Source organism: Bombina bombina, chromosome 7 (assembly GCF_027579735.1).
Source record: "Bombina bombina isolate aBomBom1 chromosome 7, aBomBom1.pri, whole genome shotgun sequence".
Classification (NCBI taxonomy): Eukaryota; Metazoa; Chordata; class Amphibia; order Anura; family Bombinatoridae; genus Bombina; species Bombina bombina.
Genome location: NC_069505.1, coordinates 106,680,864 through 106,705,830, shown reverse-complemented (window position 1 = coordinate 106,705,830; position 24,967 = coordinate 106,680,864). Strand labels below are relative to the sequence as shown.

The 24,967-nt window shown below is 41.9% G+C and overlaps 1 protein-coding gene across 1 annotated transcript in view; it reads right to left on the bottom strand.

Moving 5' to 3' along the window:
- Window positions 1-24,967, bottom strand: part of CD82 (CD82 molecule) — a 231,369-nt gene that overhangs the window by 22,010 nt on the left and 184,392 nt on the right. The window contains exons 4-5 of the mRNA XM_053720235.1: window positions 20,600-20,724; window positions 20,439-20,513 (exon numbers count right to left, since the gene is read on the bottom strand). Coding sequence (XP_053576210.1) covers window positions 20,439-20,513; window positions 20,600-20,724 — 200 coding nt within the window. The remainder of the gene's footprint in view (window positions 1-20,438; window positions 20,514-20,599; window positions 20,725-24,967) is intronic.

Sequence of the window (24,967 nt, the reverse complement as noted above, 5' to 3'; positions counted from 1 at the left end):
GGATCTTTAGATCCAAAATTGGTCTGAATGTTCCCTCTTTTTTGGGAACCATGAACAGATTGGAATAAAATCCCATTCCTTGTTCTCTTATTGGAACTGGATGTATCACTCCCATCTTTAACAGGTCTTCTACACAATGTAAGAATGCCTGTCTCTTTATTTGGTTTGAAGATAATTGAGACCTGTGGAACCTTCCCCTTGGGGGTAGTTCCTTGAATTCCAGGAGATAACCTTGAGAAACTATTTCTAGCGCCCAAGGATCCTGAACATCTCTTGCCCAAGCCTGAGCAAAGAGAGAAAGTCTGCCCCCACTAGATCCGGTCCCGGATCGGGGGCTATCCCTTCATGCTGTTTTGGTAGCAGTGGTAGGCTTCTTGGCCTGCTTACCCTTGTTCCAGCCTTGCATTGGTTTCCAGGCTGGTTTGGGTTGTGAAGTATTACCCTCTTGCTTAGAGGATACAGAATTAGAGACGGGTCCGTTTCTGCGAAAGGGACGAAAATTAGGCTTATTTTTAGCCTTAAAAGACCTATCCTGTGGGAGGGCGTGGCCCTTTCCCCCAGTGATGTCTGAAATAATCTCTTTCAAATCAGGTCCAAATAATGTTTTACCTTTGAAAGGAATGTTAAGCAATTTTGTCTTGGAAGGCACATCCGCTGACCAAGACTTTAGCCAAAGCGCTCTGCGCGCCACGATAGCAAACCCTGAATTTTTCGCCGCTAATCTAGCTAATTGCAAAGCGGCATCTAAAACAAAAGAGTTAGCCAGAGTTCAAGCAAAAGTGCTTGAACTCTGTCCATAACCTCCTCATACGAAGATTCTTTACTGAGCGATTTTTCTAGTTCCTCGAACCAGAAACACGCTGCCGTAGTGACAGGAACAATGCATGAAATTGGTTGTAGAAGGTAACCTTGCTGTACAAAAATCTTTTTAAGCAAACCCTCTAATTTCTTATCCATAGGATCTTTGAAAGCACAACTATCTTCGATAGGAATAGTAGTGCGTTTGTTTAGAGTAGAAACCGCCCCCTCGACCTTGGGGACTGTCTGCCATAAGTCCTTTCTGGGGTCAACTATAGGAAATAATTTCTTAAATATAGGGGGGGGAACAAAAGGTATGCCGGGCCTTTCCCACTCTTTATTTACTATGTCCGCCACCCGCTTGGGTATAGGAAAAGCGTCGGGGGGCACCGGAACCTCTAGGAACTTGTCCATCTTACATAATTTCTCTGGAATGACCAAATTTTCACAATCATCCAGGGTAGATAACACCTCCTTAAGCAGTGCGCGGAGATGTTCTAATTTAAATTTAAATGTCACAACATCAGGTTCAGATTGATGAGAAATTTTTCCTGAATCTGAAATTTCTCCATCAGACAAAACCTCCCTCATGGCCCCTTGAGATTGGTGTGAGGGTATGTCAGAGCAGTTATCATCAGCGTCCTCTTGCTCTTCAGTGTTTAAAACAGAGCAATCGCGCTTTCTCTGATAAGTAGGCATTTTGGATAAAAGATTTGCTATGGAGTTATCCATTACAGCCGTTAATTGTTGCATGGTAATAAGTATTGGCGCGCTAGATGTACTAGGGGCCTCCTGTGTGGGCATAACTGGTGTAGACACAGTAGGGGATGATGTAGTATCATGTTTACTCCCCTCATTTGAGGAATCATCTTGGGCAATATCATTATCTGTGGCATTACTGTCCTTACTTTGTTTGGACACTATGGCACAATTATCACATAAATTTAAATGGGGAGACACATTGGCTTTCATACATATAGAACATAGCTTATCTGATGGTACAGACATGTTAAACAGGCTTAAACTTGTCAACAAAGCACAAAAAAAAACGTTTTAAAATAAAACCGTTACTGTCACTTTAAATTTCAAACTGAAAACACTTTATTACTGAATATGTGAAAAAGTATGAAGGAATTGTTCAAAATTCACCAAAATTTCACCACAGTGTCTTAAAGCATTAAAAGTATTGCACACCAAATTTCAGAGCTTTAACCCTTAAATTAACGGAACCGGCGCCGTTTTTACATTTAACCCCTATACAGTCCCAGCTATATGCTTTGCTGAGACCCAACCAAGCCCAGAGGGGAATACGATACCAAATGACGCCTTCTATAAGCTTTTTCAGTGATTCTTAGCTCCTGACACATGCATCTGCATGCCTTGCTCTCCAAAAACAACTGCGCATTAATGGCACGAAAATGAGGCTCTGTCTATAACTAGAAAGGCCCCCATCTGAGAAAGGTGTCCAACACAGTGCCTGCCGTTTTTCTAAACGTTCCCCAAGATTATAATACCAATAATTAGTTAGAATCTGCATAATATGCCTAGTAAAGCAATCGTTTTAGCCCAGAAAAATGTCTACCAGTTTTTAAGCCCTTTTTGAAGCCCTTTATTCTTTTATGTTTAACTAAGAAAATGGCTTACCGGTCCCCATGAGGGGAAATGACAGCCTTCCAGCATTACATGGTCTTGTTAGAAATATGGCTAGTCATACCTTAAGCAGAAAAGTCTGCTAACTGTTTCCCCCAACTGAAGTTACTTCATCTCAACAGTCCTGTGTGGAAACAGCAATCGATTTTAGTTACTGTCTGCTAAAATCATCTTCCTCTTACAAACAGAAATCTTCATCCTTTTCTGTTTCAGAGTAAATAGTACATACCAGCACTATTTTAAAATAACAAACACTTGATAGAAGAATAAAACTACATTTAAACACCAAAAAACTCTTAACCATCTCCGTGGAGATGTTGCCTGTGCAACGGCAAAGAGAATGACTGGGGTGGGCGGAGCCTAGGAGGGATCATGTGACCAGCTTTGCTGGGACTCTTTACCATTTCCTGTTGGGGAAGAGAATATCCCACAAGTAAGGATGACGCCGTGGACCGGACACACCAATGTTGGAGAAACAACACCTCTACTCACACTGGTCACCTGCTGTAAAGCTGCTGTGTCTGGTACATCTGAAGAGGATGTCACGTTCATTTCCAGTCTAGAAATTGCTTCATTTCTTGCAGCATGAAACAGCATTTTAGTAACCTCAGACTAAAATCTATGGTTATTATCTAAAAAAATCAAGCGCACAAAAGCACTTCTCATAGTGCAATACATTTGAATACAATCTTGATAAAAGTGGCTGTATTCAGTTACTCGAGCTGGTACTGGCAATTGAAGCTGTTAATGTTCATTGGATACAGCATTTATTCAGATACGTTTTGTACTCCTGATGAGAACGAACGTTTGACCGCATCAATCGAAAGCGGTTACACCTTTAACATATACCTGTGCCTGCATCTTACCTCATTTGATTGAGGGCTCTTTTGTGAGTACCCATCTGTATGGGATATTTGTTTGTGTGAACTTTTATCAAGATTGTATTAAAATTGATTGCACTATGAGAAGGGCTTTTGTGCGCTTGATTTTTTCGATAATCACTACTGTTGGACTTGGATTTAAACCTGAGGGGTTCTTTGTCAAGCAGCCAGTACTTCTCGTGGATCATCAATTTTAACAAGAGGAAAAGACTCTATGAAATGTATTTTATCACAGACAAGTTAATTATCTTATCAAATTGATATTTTTGTATTCATTTATTTATTTTAATTTGAAAGTATATTTCTTTTGTGTGCGCAGCTATTTACAGCGAAGAACATAGTTCTTTAACTGTGTTACTTCATAAAATCTATGGTTACTAAACCATTTCAATATATATATATTTATTTTTATTTTATTTTAAATTTATTTTATTTGTTTTTTCTGATGCATTTCTCTTTGTATCCTTTGTTAAATAGCATACCTAGGTAGGCTAAGCAATGAACTACTGATGGCTGGTAATTTGTGGTTGCACATACTGTATGCCTTGTTACTGGCTCACTCATAGATGCCTATTTATGAAAGGTCTTGCGGACCTGATCCGACAGTGCAACACGCTCTCCGTATTCAGCATTGCACCAGCAGCTCACAAGAGCTGCTGGTGCAACACCGCCCCCTGCAGATTCGCAGCCAATCGGCCGCCAGCAGGGGGGTTTCAGTGAACCCGATCGTACTCGATCGGGTTGAATTGCGGCGATTCTTTAGACCGCTGCTTCATAACTGCTGTTTCTGGCGAGTCTGAAGAAAAACATAATTTATGCTTACCTGATAAATTTATTTCTCTTGTAGTGTAGTCAGTCTACGGATCATCCATTACTTGTGGGATATTCTCCTTCCCAACAGGAAGTTGCAAGAGGATCACCCACAGCAGAGCTGCTATATAGCTCCTCCCCTAACTGCCATATCCAGTCATTCGACAGAAAACAAACAGAGAAAGGAGAAACCATAGGGTGCAGTGGTGACTGTAGTTTAATTAAAATTTAGACCTGCCTTAAAAGGACAGGGCGGGCCGTGGACTGAACACACTACAAGAGAAATGAATTTATCAGGTAAGCATAAATTATGTTTTCTCTTGTTAAGTGTATCCAGTCCACGGATCATCCATTACTTGTGGGATACCAATACCAAAGCTAAAGTACACGGATGATGGGAGGGACAAGGCAGGATTAAGCGGAAGGAACCACTGCCTGAAGAACCTTTCTCCCAAACACAGCCTCCGAAGAAGCAAAAGTATCAAATTTGTAAAATTTTGAAAAAGTGTGAAGCGAAGACCAAGTCGCAGCCTTGCAAATCTGTTCAACAGAGGCCTCATTTTTGAAGGCCCAGGTGGAAGCCACAGCTCTAGTAGAATGAGCTGTAATCCTTTGAGGGGGCTGCTGTCCAGCAGTCTCATAGGCAAGGCGTATTACGCTCCGAAGCCAAAAGGAAAGAGAGGTTGCCGAAGCTTTTTGACCTCTCCTCTGTCCAGAGTAAACGACAAACAGGGAAGATGTTTGACAAAAAACCTTAGTAGCTTGTAAGCAAAACTTCAAGGAACAGACTACGTCCAGATTATGTAAAAGACGTTCCTTCTTTGAAGAAGGATTAGGGCACAACGATGGAACAACAATCTCTTGATTGATATTCTTGTTAGAAACCACCTTAGGTAAAAACCCAGGTTTGGTACGCAGAACTACCTTATCTGCATGAAAAATCAGATAAGGAGAATCACATTGTAAGGCAGATAGCTCAGAGACTCTCCGAGCCGAGGAAATAGCCATCAAAATCAGAACTTTCCAAGATAAAAGTTTAATATCAATGGAATGAAGGGGTTCAAACGGAACTCCTTGAAGAACCTTAAGAACCAAGTTTAAGCTCCACGGGGAGCAACAGGTTTAAAAACAGGCTTAATTCTAACCAAAGCCTGGCAAAATGCCTGGACGTCTGGAACCTCTGCCAGACGCTTGTGCAAAAGAATAGACAGAGCAGAAATCTGTCCCTTTAAGGAACTATCTGATAATCCTTTGTCCAAGCCCTCTTGGAGAAAAGACAATATTCTAGGAATCCTAACCTTACTCCATGAGTAATTCTTGGATTCACAATAATAAAGATATTTACTCCATATCTTGTGGTAGATTTTCCTGGTAACAGGCTTTCGTGCCTGTATTTAAATATCAATGACTGACTCGGAGAAGCCACGCTTTGATAGAATCAAGCGTTCAATCTCCATGCAGTCAGTCTCAGAGAAATTAGATTTGGATGATTGAAAGGACCTTGTATCAGAAGGTCCTGTCTTAGAGGCAGAGTCCATGGTGGAAAGGATGACATGTCCACTAGGTCTGCATACCAAGTCCTGCGTGGCCACGCAGGTCCTATCAGAATCACAGATGCTCTCTCCTGTTTGATTTTGGCAATCAGTCGAAGGAGCAGAGGAAGCGGTGGAAACACATAAGCCAGGTAGAAGAACCAAGGCGCTGCTAGAGCATCTATCAGCGTCGCTTCTGGGTCCCTGGACCTGGATCCGTAACAAGGAAGCTTGGCGTTCTGGCGAGACGCCATGAGATCCAACTCTGGTTTGCCCCAACAATGAATCAACTGAGCAAACACCTCCGGATGGAGTTCCCACTCCCCCGGATGGAAAGTCTGACGACTTAGAAAATCCGCCTCCCAGTTCTCCACGCCTGGGATATGGATTGCTGACAGGTGGCAAGAGTGGTACTCTGCCCAGCGAATTATTTTTGAGACTTCTAACATCGCTAGGGAACTCCTGGTTCCCCCTTGATGGTTGATGTAAGCCACAGTCGTGATGTTGTCCGACTGAAATCTGATGAACCTCAGTGTTGCTAACTGAGGCCAAGCCAGAAGAGCATTGAATATCGCTCTTAACTCCAGAATATTTATTGGAAGGAGTTTCTCCTCCTGAGTCCACGATCCCTGTGCCTTCAGGGAATTCCAGACTGCACCCCAACCTAGAAGGCTGGCATCTGTTGTTACAATTGTCCAATCTGGCCTGCGAAAGGTCATACCCTTGGATAGGTGTACCCGAGACAACCACCAGTGAAGAGAATCTCTGGTCTCTTGATCCAGATTTAGCAAAGGGGACAAATCTGTGTAATCCCCATTCCACTGACTCAGCCGGCATAATTGCAGCGGTCTGAGATGAAGGCGCGCAAATGGCACTATGTCCATTGCCGCTACCATTAAGCCGATTACCTCCATACACTGAGCTACCGAAGGGCGCGGAATGGAGTGAAGAACACGGCAAGCATTTAGAAGTTTTGATAACCTGGACTCCGTCAGGTAAATTTTCATTTCTACAGAATCTATAAGAGTCCCTAAGAAGGAGACTCTTGTGAGTGGGGATAGAGAACTCTTTTCCTCGTTCACTTTCCTCCCGTGCGACCTCAGAAATGCCAGAACTATCTCTGTATGAGACTTGGCAACTTGAAAGCTTGACGCCTGTATCAGGATGTCGTCTAGATACGGAGCCACCGCTATGCCTCGCGGTCTTAGAAACGCCAGAAGTGAGCCCAGAACCTTTGTAAAGATTCTCGGGGCTGTAGCCAACCGGAAGGGAAGAGCTACAAATTGGTAATGCCCGTCTAGAAAGGCAAACCTTAGAAACCGATGATGATCTTTGTGAATCGGTATGTGAAGGTAGGCATCCTTTAAGTCCACTGTGGTCATGTACTGACCTTCTTGGATCATGGGTAGGATGGTCCGAATAGTTTCCATTTTGAAAGATGGAACTCTGAGGAATTTGTTTAAGATCTTTAGATCCAAAATTGGTCTGAAGGTTCCCTCTTTTTTGGGAACCATAAACAGATTCGAATAAAAACCCTGTCCTTGTTCCGTCCGCGGAACTGGATGGATCACTCCCATAACTTGGAGGTCTTGCACACAGCGTAGGAATGCCTCTTTCTTTATCTGATTTGCAGATAGCCTTGAAAGATGAAATCTCCCTTGTGGAGGGGAAGCTTTGAAATCCAGAAGATATCCCTGAGATATGATCTCCAACGCCCAGGGATCCTGAACATCTCTTGTCCATGCCTGGGCGAAGAGAGAAAGTCTGCCCCCTACTAGATCCATCGCCGGATATGGGGGCCGTTCCTTCATGCTGTCTTAGAGGCAGCAGCAGGCTTTCTGGCCTGCTTGCCTTTGTTCCAGTACTGGTTAGGTTTCCAGGCCTGCTTAGATTGAGCAAAAGTTCCCTCTTGTTTTGAAGGGGAGGAAGTTGATGCTGCACCTGCCTTGAAATTTCGAAAGGCACGAAAATTAGACTGTTTGGCCTTTGCTTTGGCCCTGTCCTGAGGAAGGGTGTGACCCTTACCTCCAGTAATGTCAGCAATAATTTCCTTCAAACCAGGCCCGAATAAGGTCTGCCCCTTGAAAGGAATGTTGAGTAATTTAGACTTCTAAGTCACGTCAGCTGACCAGGATTTAAGCCATAGCGCCCTACGCGCTTGGATGGCGAATCCGGAATTCTTAGCCGTTAGTTTAGTCAAATGAACAATGGCATCAGAAACAAATGAGTTAGCTAGCTTAAGTGTTCTAAGCTTGTCAATAATTTCAGTCAATGGAGCTGTATGGATGGCCTCTTCCAGGGCCTCAAACCAGAATGCCGCCGCGGCCATGACAGGCGCAATGCATGCAAGGGGCTGTAAAATAAAACCTTGTTGAATAAACATTTTCTTAAGGTAACCCTCCAATTTTTTTATCCATTGGATCTGAAAAAGCACAACTGTCCTCAACCGGGATAGTAGTACGCTTTGCTAAAGTAGAAACTGCTCCCTCCACCTTAGGGACCGTCTGCCATAAGTCCCGTGTAGTGGCGTCTATTGGAAACATTTTTCTAAATATAGGAGGTGGGGAAAAAGGCACACCCGGTCTATCCCACTCCTTGCTAATAATTTCTGTAAGCCTTTTAGGTATAGGAAAAACATCAGTACACACCGGTACCGCATAGTATTTATCCAGCCTACACAATTTCTCTGGTACTGCAACTGTGTTACAGTCATTCAGAGCAGCTAATACCTCCCCAAGCAACACACAGAGGTTCTCAAACTTAAATTTAAAATTAGAAATCTCTGAATCAGGTTCCCCCGAATCAGAGATGTCACCCACAGATTGAAGCTCTCCGTCCTCATGATCTGCATATTGTGACGCAGTATCAGACATGGCCTTTACAGCATCTGCGCGCTCTGTATTTCTCCTAACCCCAGAGCAATCGCGTTTGCCTCTTAATTCAGGCAACCTGGATAATACCTCTGACAGGGTATTATTCATGATTGCAGCCATGTCCTGCAAGGTAATCGCTATGGGCGTCCCTGATGTAATTGGCGCCATATTAGCGTGCATCCCCTGAGCGGGAGGCGAAGGGTCTGACACGTGGGGAGAGTTAGTCGGCATAACTTCCCCCTCGTCAGAATCTTCTGGTGATATTTCTTTTATAGTTAAAGACTGATCTTTACTGTTTAAGGTGAAATCAATACATTTAGTACACATTCTCCTATGGGGCTCCACCATGGCTTTCAAACATAATGAACAAGTAGTTTCCTCTGTGTCAGACATGTTTAAACAGACTAGCAATGAGACTAGCAAGCTTGGAAAACACTTTAAACAAGTTTACAAGCAATATAAAAAACGTTACTGCACCTTTAAGAAACACAAATTTTGTCAAATTTGAAATAACAGTGAAAAAAGGCAGTTACACTAACGAAATTTTTACAGTGTATGTAACAAGTTAGCAGAGCATTGCACCCACTTGCAAATGGATGATTAACCCCTTAATACCCAAAACGGAATAATAAAAGACAAAAACTGTGGCTTTTTACCTCCCTCAAAAACGACTTTGAAGCCTTTTGAGCCCTCCAGAGATGTCCTGGATCATGCAGGAAGAAGCTGGATGTCTGTGTCTGTAATTTTTGCTGTGCAAAAAAAACGCTAAAATAGGACCCTCCCACTCATGTTACAACAGTGGAAAGCCTAAGGAAACTGTTTCTAGGCAAAATTCAAGCCAGTCATGTGGAAAAAAACTAGGCCCCAATAAGTTTTATCACCAAATACATATAAAAACGATTAAACATGCCAGCAAACGTTTTATATTACATTTTTATAAGAGTATGTATCTCTATTAATAAGCCTGATACCAGTCGCTATCACTGCATTTAAGGCTTTACTTACATTAGTTCGGTATCAGCAGCATTTTCTAGCAAATTCCATCCCTAGAAAAATATTAACTGCACATACCTTATTGCAGGAAAACCTGCACGCCATTCCCTCTCTGAAGTTACCTCACTCCTCAGAATATGTGAGAACAGCCATGGATCTTAATTACTTCTGCTAAGATCATAGAAAACGCAGGCAGATTCTTCTTCTAAATACTGCCTGGGATAAACAGTACACTCCGGCACCATTTAAAAATAACAAACTTTTGATTGAAGAATAAACTAAGTATAAAACACCACACTCCTCTTACGACATCCATCTTGGTTGAGGCTTGCAAGAGAATGACTGGATATGACAGTTAGGGGAGGAGCTATATAGCAGCTCTGCTGTGGGTGATCCTCTTGCAACTTCCTGTTGGGAAGGAGAATATCCCACAAGTAATGGATGATCAGTGGACTGGATACATTTAACAAGAGAAAATACTTTTTACCTCTGTGATTACCTTGAATCTCTGCAGACTATCCCCTTATCTCAGTTCTTTTGACAGACTTGCATTTTAGCCAGTCAGTGCTGACTCTTAAATAAGCACAATGTTATATATATGGCACACACGAACTAGCAGTATCTAACTGTGAAAAACTGTCAAAATGCACTGAGATAAGAGGCGGCCTTCATGGGCTTAGAAATTAGCTGTATAATCAATGAGGATACAAATCTAAATCAATTCTTATTGCTCTGATATACCTTTGGCACTTTCTAGGGCACTTGTGGACTTTCTTTGGGCATATATAATACACTGCAGCATACATCCTCTTACTTGTATAAGACCCAGTAAAATCCAAATGATATTCGAGAACCAGATAGCAAGAAGGCATTCCTGAATCTAATTCTTGGTAGACCAAAAGAGAGAGAAAGAAAAAAGAAATACTCTTTCTGCAAGAAGCAAAGAAAAACAACAAAAAAGCACGTTAATCTGACCCGTGTGCACACATGAATACGTTGGCTTTTTTCCTACCAATCATGGAAATGGAGATGACTTATTTACTAAATTAGTTGCTGGTGTGTATAAGGGTGTATAAGGAAAAGATGATTAATGCAAAGATAAACTTCCCTACTAAATAAACAACCATAACTTGTATCTAAATCAGCACTGACTGACAGGAATTCTAACGGCGCAGCTATCACTCGCTGCCTTTCACGGTGAAAGAGAATCTTGGCTAGGAACAAAGATACCAGGCAGGGCTCTGTATAGCACCATGCAGGGAGTTGGGGAATGCAGATTTAGATTAGGGAGAAAGATAACTTATTACTAGAATTATGTGTATAAAACAAACAAACACATAGCAAAGACCAGTTCAGAAACCAGTTCAGGGTGGTAGATGATAACTTAATCCTGTAAAGTAACATTCTAATGTAAACATTTTAGTGACTCAAGTGAACTATTTGTTCAACCCATGCAAACGTTTGCAGTTCATTAGCAGAAAACACCTCTTCCGATTGGCTGACTGGTTGTGTTGTGCTTTAGATTTTGTTACACAGATGCTACATAATTAAAATGATAGAAAGTCTGCTAGTTGTGGCAAAAAATTATTACCCATTCCACCGTTTTGCACAGAAAACACGGTTATATTAAAGGGACAGTCAACCCAAAAATTGTTTTAAGTTATATATATATATATATATATATATACTGTATGTATATGTATGTGTATATATATATATATATATATATATATATATATATATATAGTTTCCAGAGATCATTATTTACATATGTAGCCCAGTTTTGTAATATATTGCAATTGCAAGTAAAAGCACTTACTGTTCGCCCGCTGCCATTTGAAAATGTCCGTCTGGCCCCTCCCCTATTTCATCATCAGTGACATCATCATCTTCTTGTGATCCCTATAAATTTTCTATTCTCCTCGTAACCTGCTTTAGCACATGCGCAATGCGCCTATTGTACTGAAGGGGAACGAGACACAAATACTAGATGCAGCTACCATTAATAGGACCTTGAAAGTTGCATGTTAGCAGCACTCATTCGGCACACAATACATTATCAAACAATGGGGGTATAGTAGCATTGAGACATCTGTTATAAGTAAATAAAAAGAATGTAATGTATTTTAAAACTCTTTAAAATACAAAATGCACTGGTTATCATGATCTGCGGCATCAGTTATTGCTATATTTAAATAATGGAATTTATTCCGAGGAATAGATATCTGTCTGTCTAGACTAGAGGTGGAAGCTGTATATGCAGGCTTGGGGGCAGAACCGTTGTTTGACTGGGTAGGTACCCTGTGCCTGTTTAACTAAATACAAATCCTAAAGGTTAGAAGCGTGAATCTTACGGTTTTAAGAGTGCAGAAAAACGCTCACACCAGGGGGAGTATCTCCCCTCTCAGAGCTCAGGACTACTTATATTTCTCTGTCACTCTGCTTTGCCATCGTCCTTCCTCTCAGTTCTATGTGTGCCCTCATCAGACACCCAGTCCTGCCCTCACTATTAAAACATAAGAACTCCCACAGATGGGGCAATAAATCTTGCAAAAGATTTGAGCAGATTCGCTGCTGTCAGCCAAATGCTCTTGATGGGGCGATCATCAAGTCCAGCAAATCGCCCCCACCATCTCAGGTTATAATCTGTTAGCATTTAGCTGACAGGAGCGAATCTGCTCAAATCTTTTGCAAGATTTATTGCCCCATCTGCGGGAGTTCTTATGTTTTAATAGTGAGGGCAGGACTGGGTGTCTGATGAGGGCACACGCAGAACTGAGAGGAAGGACGATGGCAAAGCAGAGTGACAGAGAAATATAAGTAGTCCTGAGCTCTGAGAGGGGAGATACTTCCCCTGGTGTGAGCGTTTTTCTGCACTCTTAAAACCGTAAGATTCACGCTTCTAACCTTTAGGATTTGTATTTAGTTAAACAAGCACAGGGTACCTACCCAGTCAAACAACGGTTCTGCCCCCAAGCCTGCATATACAGCTTCCACCTCTAGTCTAGACAGACAGATATCTATTCCTCGGAATAAATTCCATTATTTAAATATAGCAATAACTGATGCCGCAGATCATGATAACCAGTGCATTCTGTATTTTAAAGAGTTTCAAAATACATTACATTCGGAATCTGTTGGCGCTCTACAAATAACCGATAATAATAATAATTCTTTGTATTTACTTATAACAGATGTCTCAATGCTACTGTACCCCCATTGTTTGATAATGTATTGTGTGCCGAGTGTGTGCTGCTAACATGCAACTTTCAAGGTCCTATGAATGGTAGCTGCATGCCTGCATCTAGTATTTGTGTCTCGTTCCCCTTCAGTACAATAGGCGCATTGCACATGCGTTAAAGCGGTTACGAGGACAACAGAAAAATTACAGGGATCACAAGAAGATGATGATGGTGTCACTGATGACTGACAGCCCCCTGATCACATGGCTATTTATTTATTTATTTATTTATTTATTTATTATCTATTGACTTGCATTTAAAAGGAACATGAAACAACATTTTTCTTTAATAGTTTAGATAGAAAATACAATTTTAAAAAACTTTCCAATTTACTTTAATTATTTAATTTGCTTCCTTTTCTTGTTATCCTTTGCTAAAAGGTTTATCTAGGTAAGCTCAGGAGCAGCAACGAACCTAGGTTCTAGCTGCTGATTGGTGGCTGCATATATATATATATATATATATATATATATATATATATATATAGTGATTGTCATTGGCTCATCCATGTGTTTAGTTATAAACTAGTAGTGCATTGCTGCTCCTTCAACAAATGATACCAAAAGAATGAAACAAATTAGGTAAGAGAAGTAAACTAGAAAGTTGTTTACAATTGTATTTTCTATCTGAATCATGAAAGAAAATTGTTGAGTTTCATGTAACTTTAAAGGGACAATGTACCCAAAATTTTTCTTTTGTGATTCAGATTGAGCATGAAATTTTAAGCAACTTTCTAATGTACTCCTATTATAAAATTTTCTTCATTCTCTTGGTATCTTTATTTGAAATGCAAGAATGTAAGTTTAGATGCTGGCCCATTTTTGGTGAACAACCTGGGTTGTCCTTGCTGATTGGTGGATAAATTCATCCACCAATAAAAAAGTGCTGTCCAGAGTACTGAAACCAAAAAAAATCTTAGATGCCTTCTTTTTCAAATAATGATAGCAAGAGAACGAAGAAAAATTGATAATAGGAGTAAATTACAAAGTTGCTTAAAATTGCATGCTCTTTCTGAATTACAAAAGAAAAAATTTGGGTACAGTGTCCCTTTAAGCAAATTAGTGCTATGTTGTGCACAACCCACGGGCGTAAGCACAATGTTATATATATGGCTCACATGAACTAGCACTACCCTGTTGTGAAAAGCAAATAAAAACATAATTTATGCTTACCTGATAAATTTATTTCTCTTGTAGTGTATCCAGTCCACGGATCATCCATTACTTGTGGGATATTCTCCTTCCCAACAGGAAGTTGCAAGAGGATCACCCACAGCAGAGCTGCTATATAGCTCCTCCCCTCCCCTCCCCTATATAGCTCCTCCCCTCACTGCCATATCCAGTCATTCGACCGAAACAAGACGAGAAAGGAGAAACCATAGGGTGCAGTGGTGACTGTAGTTTAATTAAAATTTAGTGTATCCGTGGACTGGATACACTACAAGAGAAATAAATTTATCAGGTAAGCATAAATTATGTTTTCTCTTGTTAAGTGTATCCAGTCCACGTATCATCCATTACTTGTGGGATACCAATACCAAAGCTAAAGTACACGGATGATGGGAGGGACAAGGCAGGAACTTAAGCGGAAGGAACCACTGCCTGTAGAACCTTTCTCCCCAAAACAGCCTCCGAAGAAGCAAAAGTGTCAAATTTTGAAAAGGTGTGAAGCGAAGACCAAGTCGCAGCCTTGCAAATCTGTTCAACAGAGGCCTCATTTTTAAAGGCCCAGGTGGAAGCCAGGTGGAACCCACAGCTCTAGTAGAATGAGCTGTAATCCTTTCAGGGGGCTGCTGTCCAGCAGTCTCATAGGCTAAGCGTATTATGCTCTGAAGCCAAAAGGAGAGAGAGGTTGTCGAAGCTTTTTGACCTCTCCTCTGTCCAGAGTAAACGACAAACAGGGCAGATGTTTGACGAAAATCTTTAGTAGCCTATAAGTAAAACTTCAAGGCACGGACTACGTCCAGATTATGCAAAAGACGTTCCTTCTTTGAAGAAGGATTAGGACACAATGATGGAACAACAATCTCTTGATTGATATTCCTGTTAGAAACCACCTTAGGTAAAAACCCAGGTTTGGTACGCAGAACTACCTTGTCTGAATGAAAAATCAGATAAGGAGAATCACAATGTAAGGCAGATAACTCAGAGACTCTTCGAGCCGAGGAAATAGCCATCAAAAACAGAACTTTCCAAGATAAAAGTTTAATATCAATGGAATGAAGGGGTTCAAACTGAACTCCTTGAAGAACTTTAAGACCAAATTTAAGCTCCACGGGGGAGCAACAGTTTTAAACACAGGCTTAATCCTAACCAAAGCCTGACAAAATGCCTGGACGTCTGGAACTTCTGTCAGACGCTTGTGAAAAGAATAGACAGAGCAGAGATCTGTCCTTTTAAAGAACTAGCTGATAAGCCTTTGTCCAAACCCTCTTGGAGAAAGGACAATATCCTAGGAATCCTAACCTTACTCCAGGAGTAACTCTTGGATTCACACCAATAAAGATATTTACGCCATATCTTATGGTAGATTTTCCTGGTGACAGGCTTCCGAGCCTGTATTAAGGTATCAATGACTGACTCGGAGAAGCCACGCCTTGATAGAATCAAGCGTTCAATCTCCATGCAGTCAGTCTCAGAGAAATTAGATTTGGATGATTGAAAGGACCTTGTATTAGAAGGTCCTGCCTCAGAGGCAGAGTCCATGGTGGAAAGGATGACATGTCCACTAGGTCTGCATACCAGGTCCTGCGTGGCCACGCAGGCGCTATCAGAATCACCGATGCTCTCTCCTGTTTGATTTTGGCAATCAGTCGAGGGAGCAGAGGAAACGGTGGAAACACATAGGCCAGGTTGAAGAACCAAGGAGCTGCTAGAGCATCTATCAGCGTTGCTCCCGGGTCCCTGGACCTGGATCCGTAACAAGGAAACTTGGCGTTCTGGCGAGACGCCATGAGATCCAGTTCTGGTTTGCCCCAACGATGGACCAGTTGAGCAAACACCTCCGGATGGAGTTCCCACTCCCCCGGATGAAAAGTCTGACGACTTAGAAAATCCGCCTCCCAGTTCTCCACACCTGGGATGTGGATTGCTGACAGGTGGCAAGAGTGAGACTCTGCCCAGCGAATTATCTTTGAGACTTCTAACATCGCTAGGGAACTCCTGGTTCCCCCTTGATGGTTGATGTAAGCCACAGTCGTGATGTTGTCCGACTGAAATCTGATGAACCTCAGTGTTGCTAACTGAGGCCAAGCCAGAAGAGCATTGAATATCGCTCTTAACTCCAGAATATTTATTGGAAGGAGTTTCTCCTCCTGAGTCCACGATCCCTGAGCCTTCAGGGAGTTCCAGACTGCGCCCCAACCTAGAAGGCTGGCATCTGTTGTTACAATCGTCCAATCTGGCCTGCGAAAGGTCATACCCTTGGACAGATGGACCGAGAAAGCCACCAGAGAAGAGAATCTCTGGTCTCTTGATCCAGATTTAGTAGAGGGGACAAATCTGAGTAATCCCCATTCCACTGACTTAGCATGCATAATTGCAGCGGTCTGAGATGCAGGCGCGCAAATGGCACTATGTCCATTGCCGCTACTATTAAGCCGATTACTTCCATGCACTGAGCCACTGACGGGCGTGGAATGGAATGAAGGACACGGCAAGCATTTAGAAGTTTTGATAACCTGGACTCCGTCAGGTAAATTTTCATCTCTACAGAATCTATAAGAGTCCCTAGGAAGGAGACTCTTGTGAGTGGTGATAGAGAACTCTTTTCCACGTTCACTTTCCACCCATGTGACCTCAGAAATGCCAGAACTATCTCTGTATGAGACTTGGCAATTTGAAAGCTTGACGCCTGTATCAGGATGTCATCTAGATACGGAGCCACCGCTATGCCTCGCGGTCTTAGAACCGCCAGAAGTGAGCCCAGAACCTTTGTAAAAATTCTCGGGGCAGTGGCCAACCCGAAGGGAAGAGCTACAAATTGGTAATGCCTGTCTAGAAAGGCAAACCTTAGGAACCGATGATGATCTTTGTGAATCGGTATGTGAAGGTAGGCATCCTTTAAGTCCACTGTGGTCATGTACTGACCCTCTTGGATCATGGGTAGGATGGTCCGAATAGTTTCCATTTTGAATGATGGAACTCTGAGGAATTTGTTTAAGATCTTTAGATCCAAGATTGGTCTGAAGGTTCCCTCTTTCTTGGGAACCACAAACAGATTTGAATAAAATCCCTGTCCTTGTTCCGTCCGCGGAACTGGATGGATCACTCCCATTACTAGGAGGTCTTGCACACAGCTTAGGAATGCCTCTTTCTTTATCTGGTTTGCTGATAACCTTGAAAGATGAAATCTCCCTTGTGGAGGAGAAGCTTTGAAGTCCAGAAGATATCCCTGAGATATGATCTCCAACGCCCAGGGATCCTGAACATCTCTTGCCCACGCCTGGGCGAAGAGAGAAAGTCTGCCCCCCACTAGATCCGTTTCCGGATAGGGGGCCATTCCTTCATGCTGTCTTGGGGGCAGCAGCAGGCTTTCTGGCCTGCTTGCCCTTGTTCCAGGACTGGTTAGGTTTCCAGGCCTGTCTGGAATGAGCAACAGTTCCCTCTTGTTTTTAAGCGGAGGAAGTTGATGCTGCTCCTGCCTTGAAATTTCGAAAGGCACGAAAATTAGACTGTTTGGCCTTTGATTTGGCCCTGTACTGAGGAAGGGTATGACCCTTGCCTCCAGTAATGTCAGCAATAATTTCCTTCAAGCCAGGCCCGAATAAGGTCTGCCCCTTGAAAGGAATGTTGAGTAATTTAGACTTTGAAGTCACGTCAGCTGACCAGGATTTAAGCCATAGCACCCTACGCGCCTGGATGGCGAATCCGGAATTCTTAGCCGTTAGTTTAGTCAAATGAACAATGGCATCAGAAACAAATGAGTTAGCTAGCTTAAGCGTTCTAAGCTTGTCAATAATTTCATTCAATGGAGCTGTCTGGATGGCCTCTTCCAGGGCCTCAAACCAGAATGCCGCCGCAGCAGTGACAGGTGCAATGCATGCAAGGGGCTGTAAAATAAAACCTTGTTGAATAAACATTTTCTTAAGGTAACCCTCCAATTTTTTATCCATTGGATCTGAAAAAGCACAACTGTCCTCAACCGGGATAGTGGTACACTTTGCTAAAGTAGAAACTGCTCCCTCCACCTTAGGGACCGTCTGCCATAAGTCCAGTGTAGTGGCGTCTATTGGAAACATTTTTCTAAATATAAGAGGTGGGGAAAAGGGCACACCGGGTCTATCTCACTCCTTGCTAATAATTTCTGTAAGCCTTTTAGGTATAGGAAAAACGTAAGTACACACCGGCACCGCATAGTATCTATCCAGCCTACACAATTTCTCTGGAATTGCAACTGTGTTACAGTCATTCAGAGCAGTTAATACCTCCCCAAGCAATACACGGAGGTTCTCAAGCTTAAATTTAAAATTAGAAATCTCTGAATCAGGTTTCCCCGAGTCAGAGATGTCACCCACAGACTGAAGCTCTCCGTCCTCATGTTCTGCATACTGTGACGCAGTATCAGACATGGCTCTAACAGCATTTGCGCGCTCTGTATCTCTCCTAACCCCAGAGCTATCGCGCTTGCCTCTTAATTCAGGCAATCTAGATAATACCTCTGACAGGATATTATTCATGATTGCAGCCATGTCCTGCAAGGTAATCGCTATGGGCGTCCCTGATGTAATTGGCGCCATATTAGCGTGCGTCCCCTGAGCGGGAGGCGAAGGGTCTGACACGTGGGGAGAGTTAGTCGGCATAACTTCCCCCTCGACAGAACCCTCTGGTGATAATTCTTTTATAGATAAAGTCTGATCTTTACTGTTTAAGGTGAAATCAATACATTTAGTACACATTCTCCTATGGGGCTCCACCATGGCTTTCAAACATAATGAACAAGTAGGTTCCTCTGTGTCAGACATGTTTAAACAGACTAGCAATGAGACTAGCAAGCTTGGAAAACACTTTAAAACAAGTTTACAAGCAATATAAAAAACATTACTGCGCCTTTAAGAAACACAAATTTTCCCAAATTTTGAAATAACAGTGAAAAAATGCAGTTACACTAACTAAATTTTTACAGTGTATGTAATAAGAGAGCAGAGCATTGAACCCACTTGCAAATGGATGATTAACCCCTTAATACCAAAAACGGAATAACAAATGACAAAAACGTTTTTTAAACAGTCACAACAACTGCCACAGCTCTACTGTGGCTTTTTACCTCCCTCAATACGACTTTTGAAGCCTTTTGAGCCCTTCAGAGAAGTCCTGGATCATGCAGGAAGAAGCTGGATGTCTGTGTCTGTAATTTTTGCTGTGCAAAAAAAATGCCAAAATAGGCCCCTCCCACTCATATTACAACAGTGGGAAGCCTCAGGGAACTGTTTCTAGGCAAAATTCAAGCCAGCCATGTGGAAAAAACTAGGCCCCAATAAGTTTTATCACCAAACATATGTAAAAAACGATTAAACATGCCAGCAAACGTTTTAAAATACACTTTTATAAGAGTATGTATCTCTATTAATAAGCCTGATACCAGTCGCTATCACTGCATTTAAGGCTTTACTTACATTACTTCAGTATCAGCAGCATTTTCTAGCAAATTCCATCCCTAGAAAAAATTTTTAACTGCACATACCTTATTACAGGAAAACCTGCACGCTATTCCACCTCTGAAGTTACCTCACCCCTCAGAATATGTGAGAACAGCAAAGGATCTTAGTTACTTCTGCTAAGATCATAGAAAACGCAGGCAGATTCTTCTTCTAAATACTGCCTGAGATAAACAGTACACTCCGGTACCATTTAAAAATAACAAACTTTTGATTGAAGAAATAAACTAAGTATAAAACACCACAGTCCTCTTACGACCTCCATCTTAGTTGAGAGTTGCAAGAGAATGACTGGATATGGCAGTGAGGGGAGGAGCTATATAGCAGCTCTGCTGTGGGTGATCCTCTTGCAACTTCCTGTTGGGAAGGAGAATATCCCACAAGTAATGGATGATCCGTGGACTGGATACACTTAACAAGAGAAAAGGCTGCAAGAGACTGATCTATTCCTCAACTATATAAGGAGTGACTTTCCTTTTTGTTTTCAAATAGGGGAGGACAGTGTTTATAATATAATATATATATATATATATATATATATATATATATAGAGAGAGAGAGAGAGAGAGAGAGAGAGAGAGAAATTTATTTCTATATACGTGTGTATATATATATATATATATATATATATATATATATATATACGTATATATATATATATATATATATATATAACTGGAAACACTGAATTTGGCGAGTTTATTTTCATGTTACTTGTTTAGCGCTGATACTTTTTGTGTGTATATATATATATATTTAATTTTATTTTTTAATTAAAAGCACTAGGTTACAAAAGCGGTAATAGATAGCACTTCCATCAGGGTAAGGAGAAGTATAGTGATGGGATACACATTTTACTGGATTATTATGTTTCAGGTTTTTAAATAAACAGGAAAAATCGCAGTTCTAGATATGAAGCAGCATCTGATATCAAATCTATGCATTATCAAATTTTAGTTACTATGTTTCAGAAAGAGATAATGCACCATTGTAAGAATTCTTACTTTGTCTTGCTGGAAGTAAATTAGAACGCCAGCGACAACTTGAGCGATTAGGATAATCAGCAAGAAGGTGAAGTACTGAAATAAAAAATGAACATCGTTAGCGCAGTTTAGCCAGAGTACATGTCCGTATACATTCTTATATATAGATAACTGCCACTCACCAGCCCCAGCAGGCACCGGACCTCATTAACCGCCCCTACGCAGCCTAGGATCCCCATCACCATCGTCACCCCTCCGACAGCGATCAAGATGTAGGAACCAATTCTCATATTTTCTGAAGAATTGTCTGGGGAGACAGAAATAATAAAGAGAGTATTAGATACAAGCATGTGGTTTACATAATTATTAACCATGTCACCTACTCATAAAGCTAATCTATGGAATACACTACTGGTCCAGCCCTGTTACAATGTAACAAACTGTGCTACTGACATCCTCCTTTTGTTTGTGATACATTTTATCAATAAGTCTTCTCTGATGTAGCTTTTAACAAAACAAAAAACCATACTGGTCCACCAACAAGCCAGTAGTAGACAGCCAAACCAGTACTGAAACATATCAGCAGTGGTAATGGAATAGGAGTATATCATAAATCTGTAAAGAGAGGCAGAAGACACTCGATTGCATTTGCAGAGGGCCTATGAAAGATTTCCCATGAGGCAAAATCATCATATCATAAACCATTCCCCAAATACATCCCTCTGACTAGCACTGTACTATGAGGAGAACCGGGCCTCAACATAGACTGAAAACCCCTTTCTCTAAAGCAGTGCTTTCCAAACTGTGTGTCGGCAGTGTTTCGGCAGCAGTGTGTAGGTGTGTCCCTGCTTCAGCACAAATTTAATTTTTTTTTTTTGGTTTCTGATTTTCCGCCTGCATGCTACGCATATCATATGGTTGACATGTGATTGATACCTAGGGGGTCACAGATCAACTTAACCTATTGGCGCAGCTCAGTGGGAACTGAAACTATTCCCATTGGCACATTGGCTCCTGACTGCACGTGTAGTCTCCTTAATTGGCTCGTTACTGCATGTGTAGTCAGTGAGTGGGACAGCAGTGTTTGCAGGGTGGGCAGTAGTCAGTCAGACTTTTTTTGCAGCTAGCTCCCAGTAGTGCATTGCTGCTCCTGCTATTAATATATGGATAGGAAGGGGAAGCTTAAAAATGCTTGATGATGAAATGTGAGTGTCTTTATCCAATATTCCACCAAATATTCAGAAACTGTGCTCATCCCATAAACCTCATACATCCCATTAAAATAGTAAGTAGCTATTGGTGTTATTAAACTTTTTTTAATTCTTGCACATACATACTGTTACTTGAATACATTTTGTTATTATATAATTTATGTATGTGTCTGTATCTCTTAAAACAAGTTAGTTTAACCTCCTGTTTGCCAGTACAACTGAATTACTGTGTTACGAAATGATGTAGGTCTAAAAAGTGTGTCGCCAACATGAAAAGTTTGTAAAGCTCTGCTCTAAAGAATCATATGCACATCTTCATTCTTAAACCCCCTCCCAGCAGAGGCAAAGTAAAGACCGAGGTATGTGTGAGGTGGGAGTTTTTTTTTTAGAGCTCTTGGGGTCTGGGAATCTCCTCCTCCTAGCGGTAGAGAAGTAATTCCCATGAGTAAAGGATCATGGACTCTCACAACCTGTATGAAAGAAAACATTCTTGCATTCAAATTTAAGACTTTATAAAACATAATGCAACATTTCAGTTATGTTGGCCTTAATAATGCATGATTAAGTCCAACATGGCCGAAATATTAAATTATGTTTAATACAGCCTGAAATTTGAATAAAAGAATAATCTGTTTTTGTTACCGTGGTGCTGTGGATTTTTTACTTTGTTGATCTATTGATAGAGGTGAAAAGTGATCCTTACCACGTGCATCCAATCTCTTGAATTCTTTGGACACCGTAGCTTTTAGAGACTCTTTTATGCTGGTGACTCTGAAACTCTATGGGGCTGATAATCAAAAACTCGCCGGCATAGAGGAAAATAATGCAAAATCTTTTAGGCTTTTATTTTAGCATTATATCCTAATGTATGCATCTCTCCTTCCTTTAGAGAATGGGACCCTTAGTCTCCATTAAAGGTACATTAAACACTGAATAAATCCTTAATACAAGAATAATATTCAACACAAAAAATTGCCTACAAATAATACTTAGATTTTTTTTTTTTTTAAATATTAGTTGTTTAAATAATAAAGAAATAAGTAACTTTAAGTGTCCATAAACCAGGGGGGCACAATGTTGTAATCTAGGTTTCCTTCACTGCTGACACCAATTAGAAGCAGTTATAAAAACTAGAGCAGGGGTCGACAAATCTGTTTAAAATTTAGAAGCCAGTAAGAACATTTAGGAGCCAGACAGTGGTATTTGCATATAGGTACATTATATAGAGAATACTCAAAATTTTAGGAACCAGTGGCTCCTGGGTTTGTCGAACCCTGAACTAGTGCGCACAGCCATCGACTTCATGGAATATGTCATTGTTAAAGGGATACAAAACGCCAAAAACATTTGCTTGCCTGATAATTTTCTTTTCTTCTGATGGGAAGAGTCCATAGCTGCATTCATTACTTTTGGGAATTCAGAAAGGCCACCAGGAGGAGGCAAAGACACCCCAGACAAATGCTTCAAATACCTCCCCCACTTCCCTCATCCCCCAGTCATTCTGCCAAGGGAACAAGGAACAGTAGGAGAAATATCAGGGTGAAAAAGGTGCCAGAAGAACAAAAAATTACTGCCGACTCATAGAAAAAACATGGATGGGAGCTGTGGACTCTTCGCGTCAGAAGAAAAGAAAATTATCAGGTAAGCATAATTTATGTTTTTCTTCTTAAACGGGAAATATCCACAGCTGCATTCATTACTTTTGGGAAAACAATACCCAAGCTAGAGGACACTGAATGCAAACAAAGGGTGGGTACAAAAAGGCGGCCCCTTCGATAGGCACCAAAGCCTGAAATTACACAGCCTCCAAGGAGCCAGCCCTGCGACTTTCGACTCCCACGAAGAGTACCCGGCCTAAAGGTCAAGGACCTCTATCTGCCCCCGAGAGGGAGAATAGATCCCCAGAAGAAATCCAAAGAACCATTCCACACGGCTCAAAACAACCTTCGAAAAACCCAAGGTTGTCATGTTATTATCGTCCAGGGAGACGAACTCCCTAGAAAACAAGGACCTGAAAAGAAGTCCATACTCAGGTAAAAACGTCCTAAAGAGGACCCGAGGGCCACCCTCATATCCCTGACAGAGCACCATACCATGAGGTGCTCCAGAAAACCGCAAGTTCTCTGTTGCATCGTAGTCAAGTCTAAACCTGCAGGCTAGGCAAGCATAGACAGCAGAGACAGGATAACTATCCCAGCAGCTAACAAAGAGCTCTCCAAGAGTAAACCAAGCCACCTGAAACAGGAACTCGCAATGACCAGCTTCCAGGTAGGAAGGCTGACCCAGCCATCGTGGAACTCAAACCACCGAAAATCTCGACAACAGCTCACGACTAGACTACCGGGCTCCAAGGAGCGTCCCCTCCCAGCAACAGATGCCGTTAGAAAAGAGGAGGACATCAAAAGTCCTCCCACCGAAGGGGAGGACAGACTCAAGAAAGAAAATGGTCAACACTGCATAGAGTAACCCAGTGATTTTCAACCACTGTGCCACTGTGTGAATTGGTCCCTTCTTGCTTAAGTGCACTCCTGAAGCGGAGCAGAAGCTGGTAGCTGCTGCTACCCTATGCACTCATCCGGACACGCAGGGACTCTCAACTCCCACACAGTTCTTCTGAGGGTCGGGGCTCCGCTTCGGAGATTGTACTCGCCTCAGCTGCATTACAAAAGTTTCTATCAGGGAGATCTGAGCAAGAGCAGACCCCAAGCCAGTGCGCATTTGTGTGGCGGCGCATGTATTTGAAGGTATCTGCTATCTGCTACAATAGCCATGAGGACTACTGAGAGATCTAATAAAAATATATACGACACTCCGGAGGGTCGGGGGTCCACTCCGGAGGTCAAGCAAACAGCTGCAGTCCTTTTTTCTTCTCCCCCCCCCCCCCCCTGTTACGGAGGCCTGTTAGTGCCGGGGGTCGACAGCTCACATGTCACGTTGCCTACTCTGAGGCTTAGGAGCCCACATTCACTTGTTCCCAAGCTTCCAAACGGGGTAACTGGACAGGAGGTATGTGCTACTTACCGGAGTCCGGATTGATAGTCGCCTTGAAGAATAGAGGAGAGTGGGCCAAAGTGGCGGGAATGGCCGCCATTTTCTTTCTGTGTCTGCGGAGGTCTTTTGATCAATTGCGGCCTACACACTCCGCCAGTCGCAGTTTTACAGATCCACTTACCTCCCCTTCCTGGAGTCTCAAGCTCAGGGAGAATTGCCCTGTATATTAATTATATAGTTCCATCATAGAGAAGAAGACATCTGCTTTAACTGGGTGAGAACTTTCTGTTTACCATCATATGCATTTTATGCCATTTGCCCTCTTGGCTTAACTTTTGTAATTTTTCA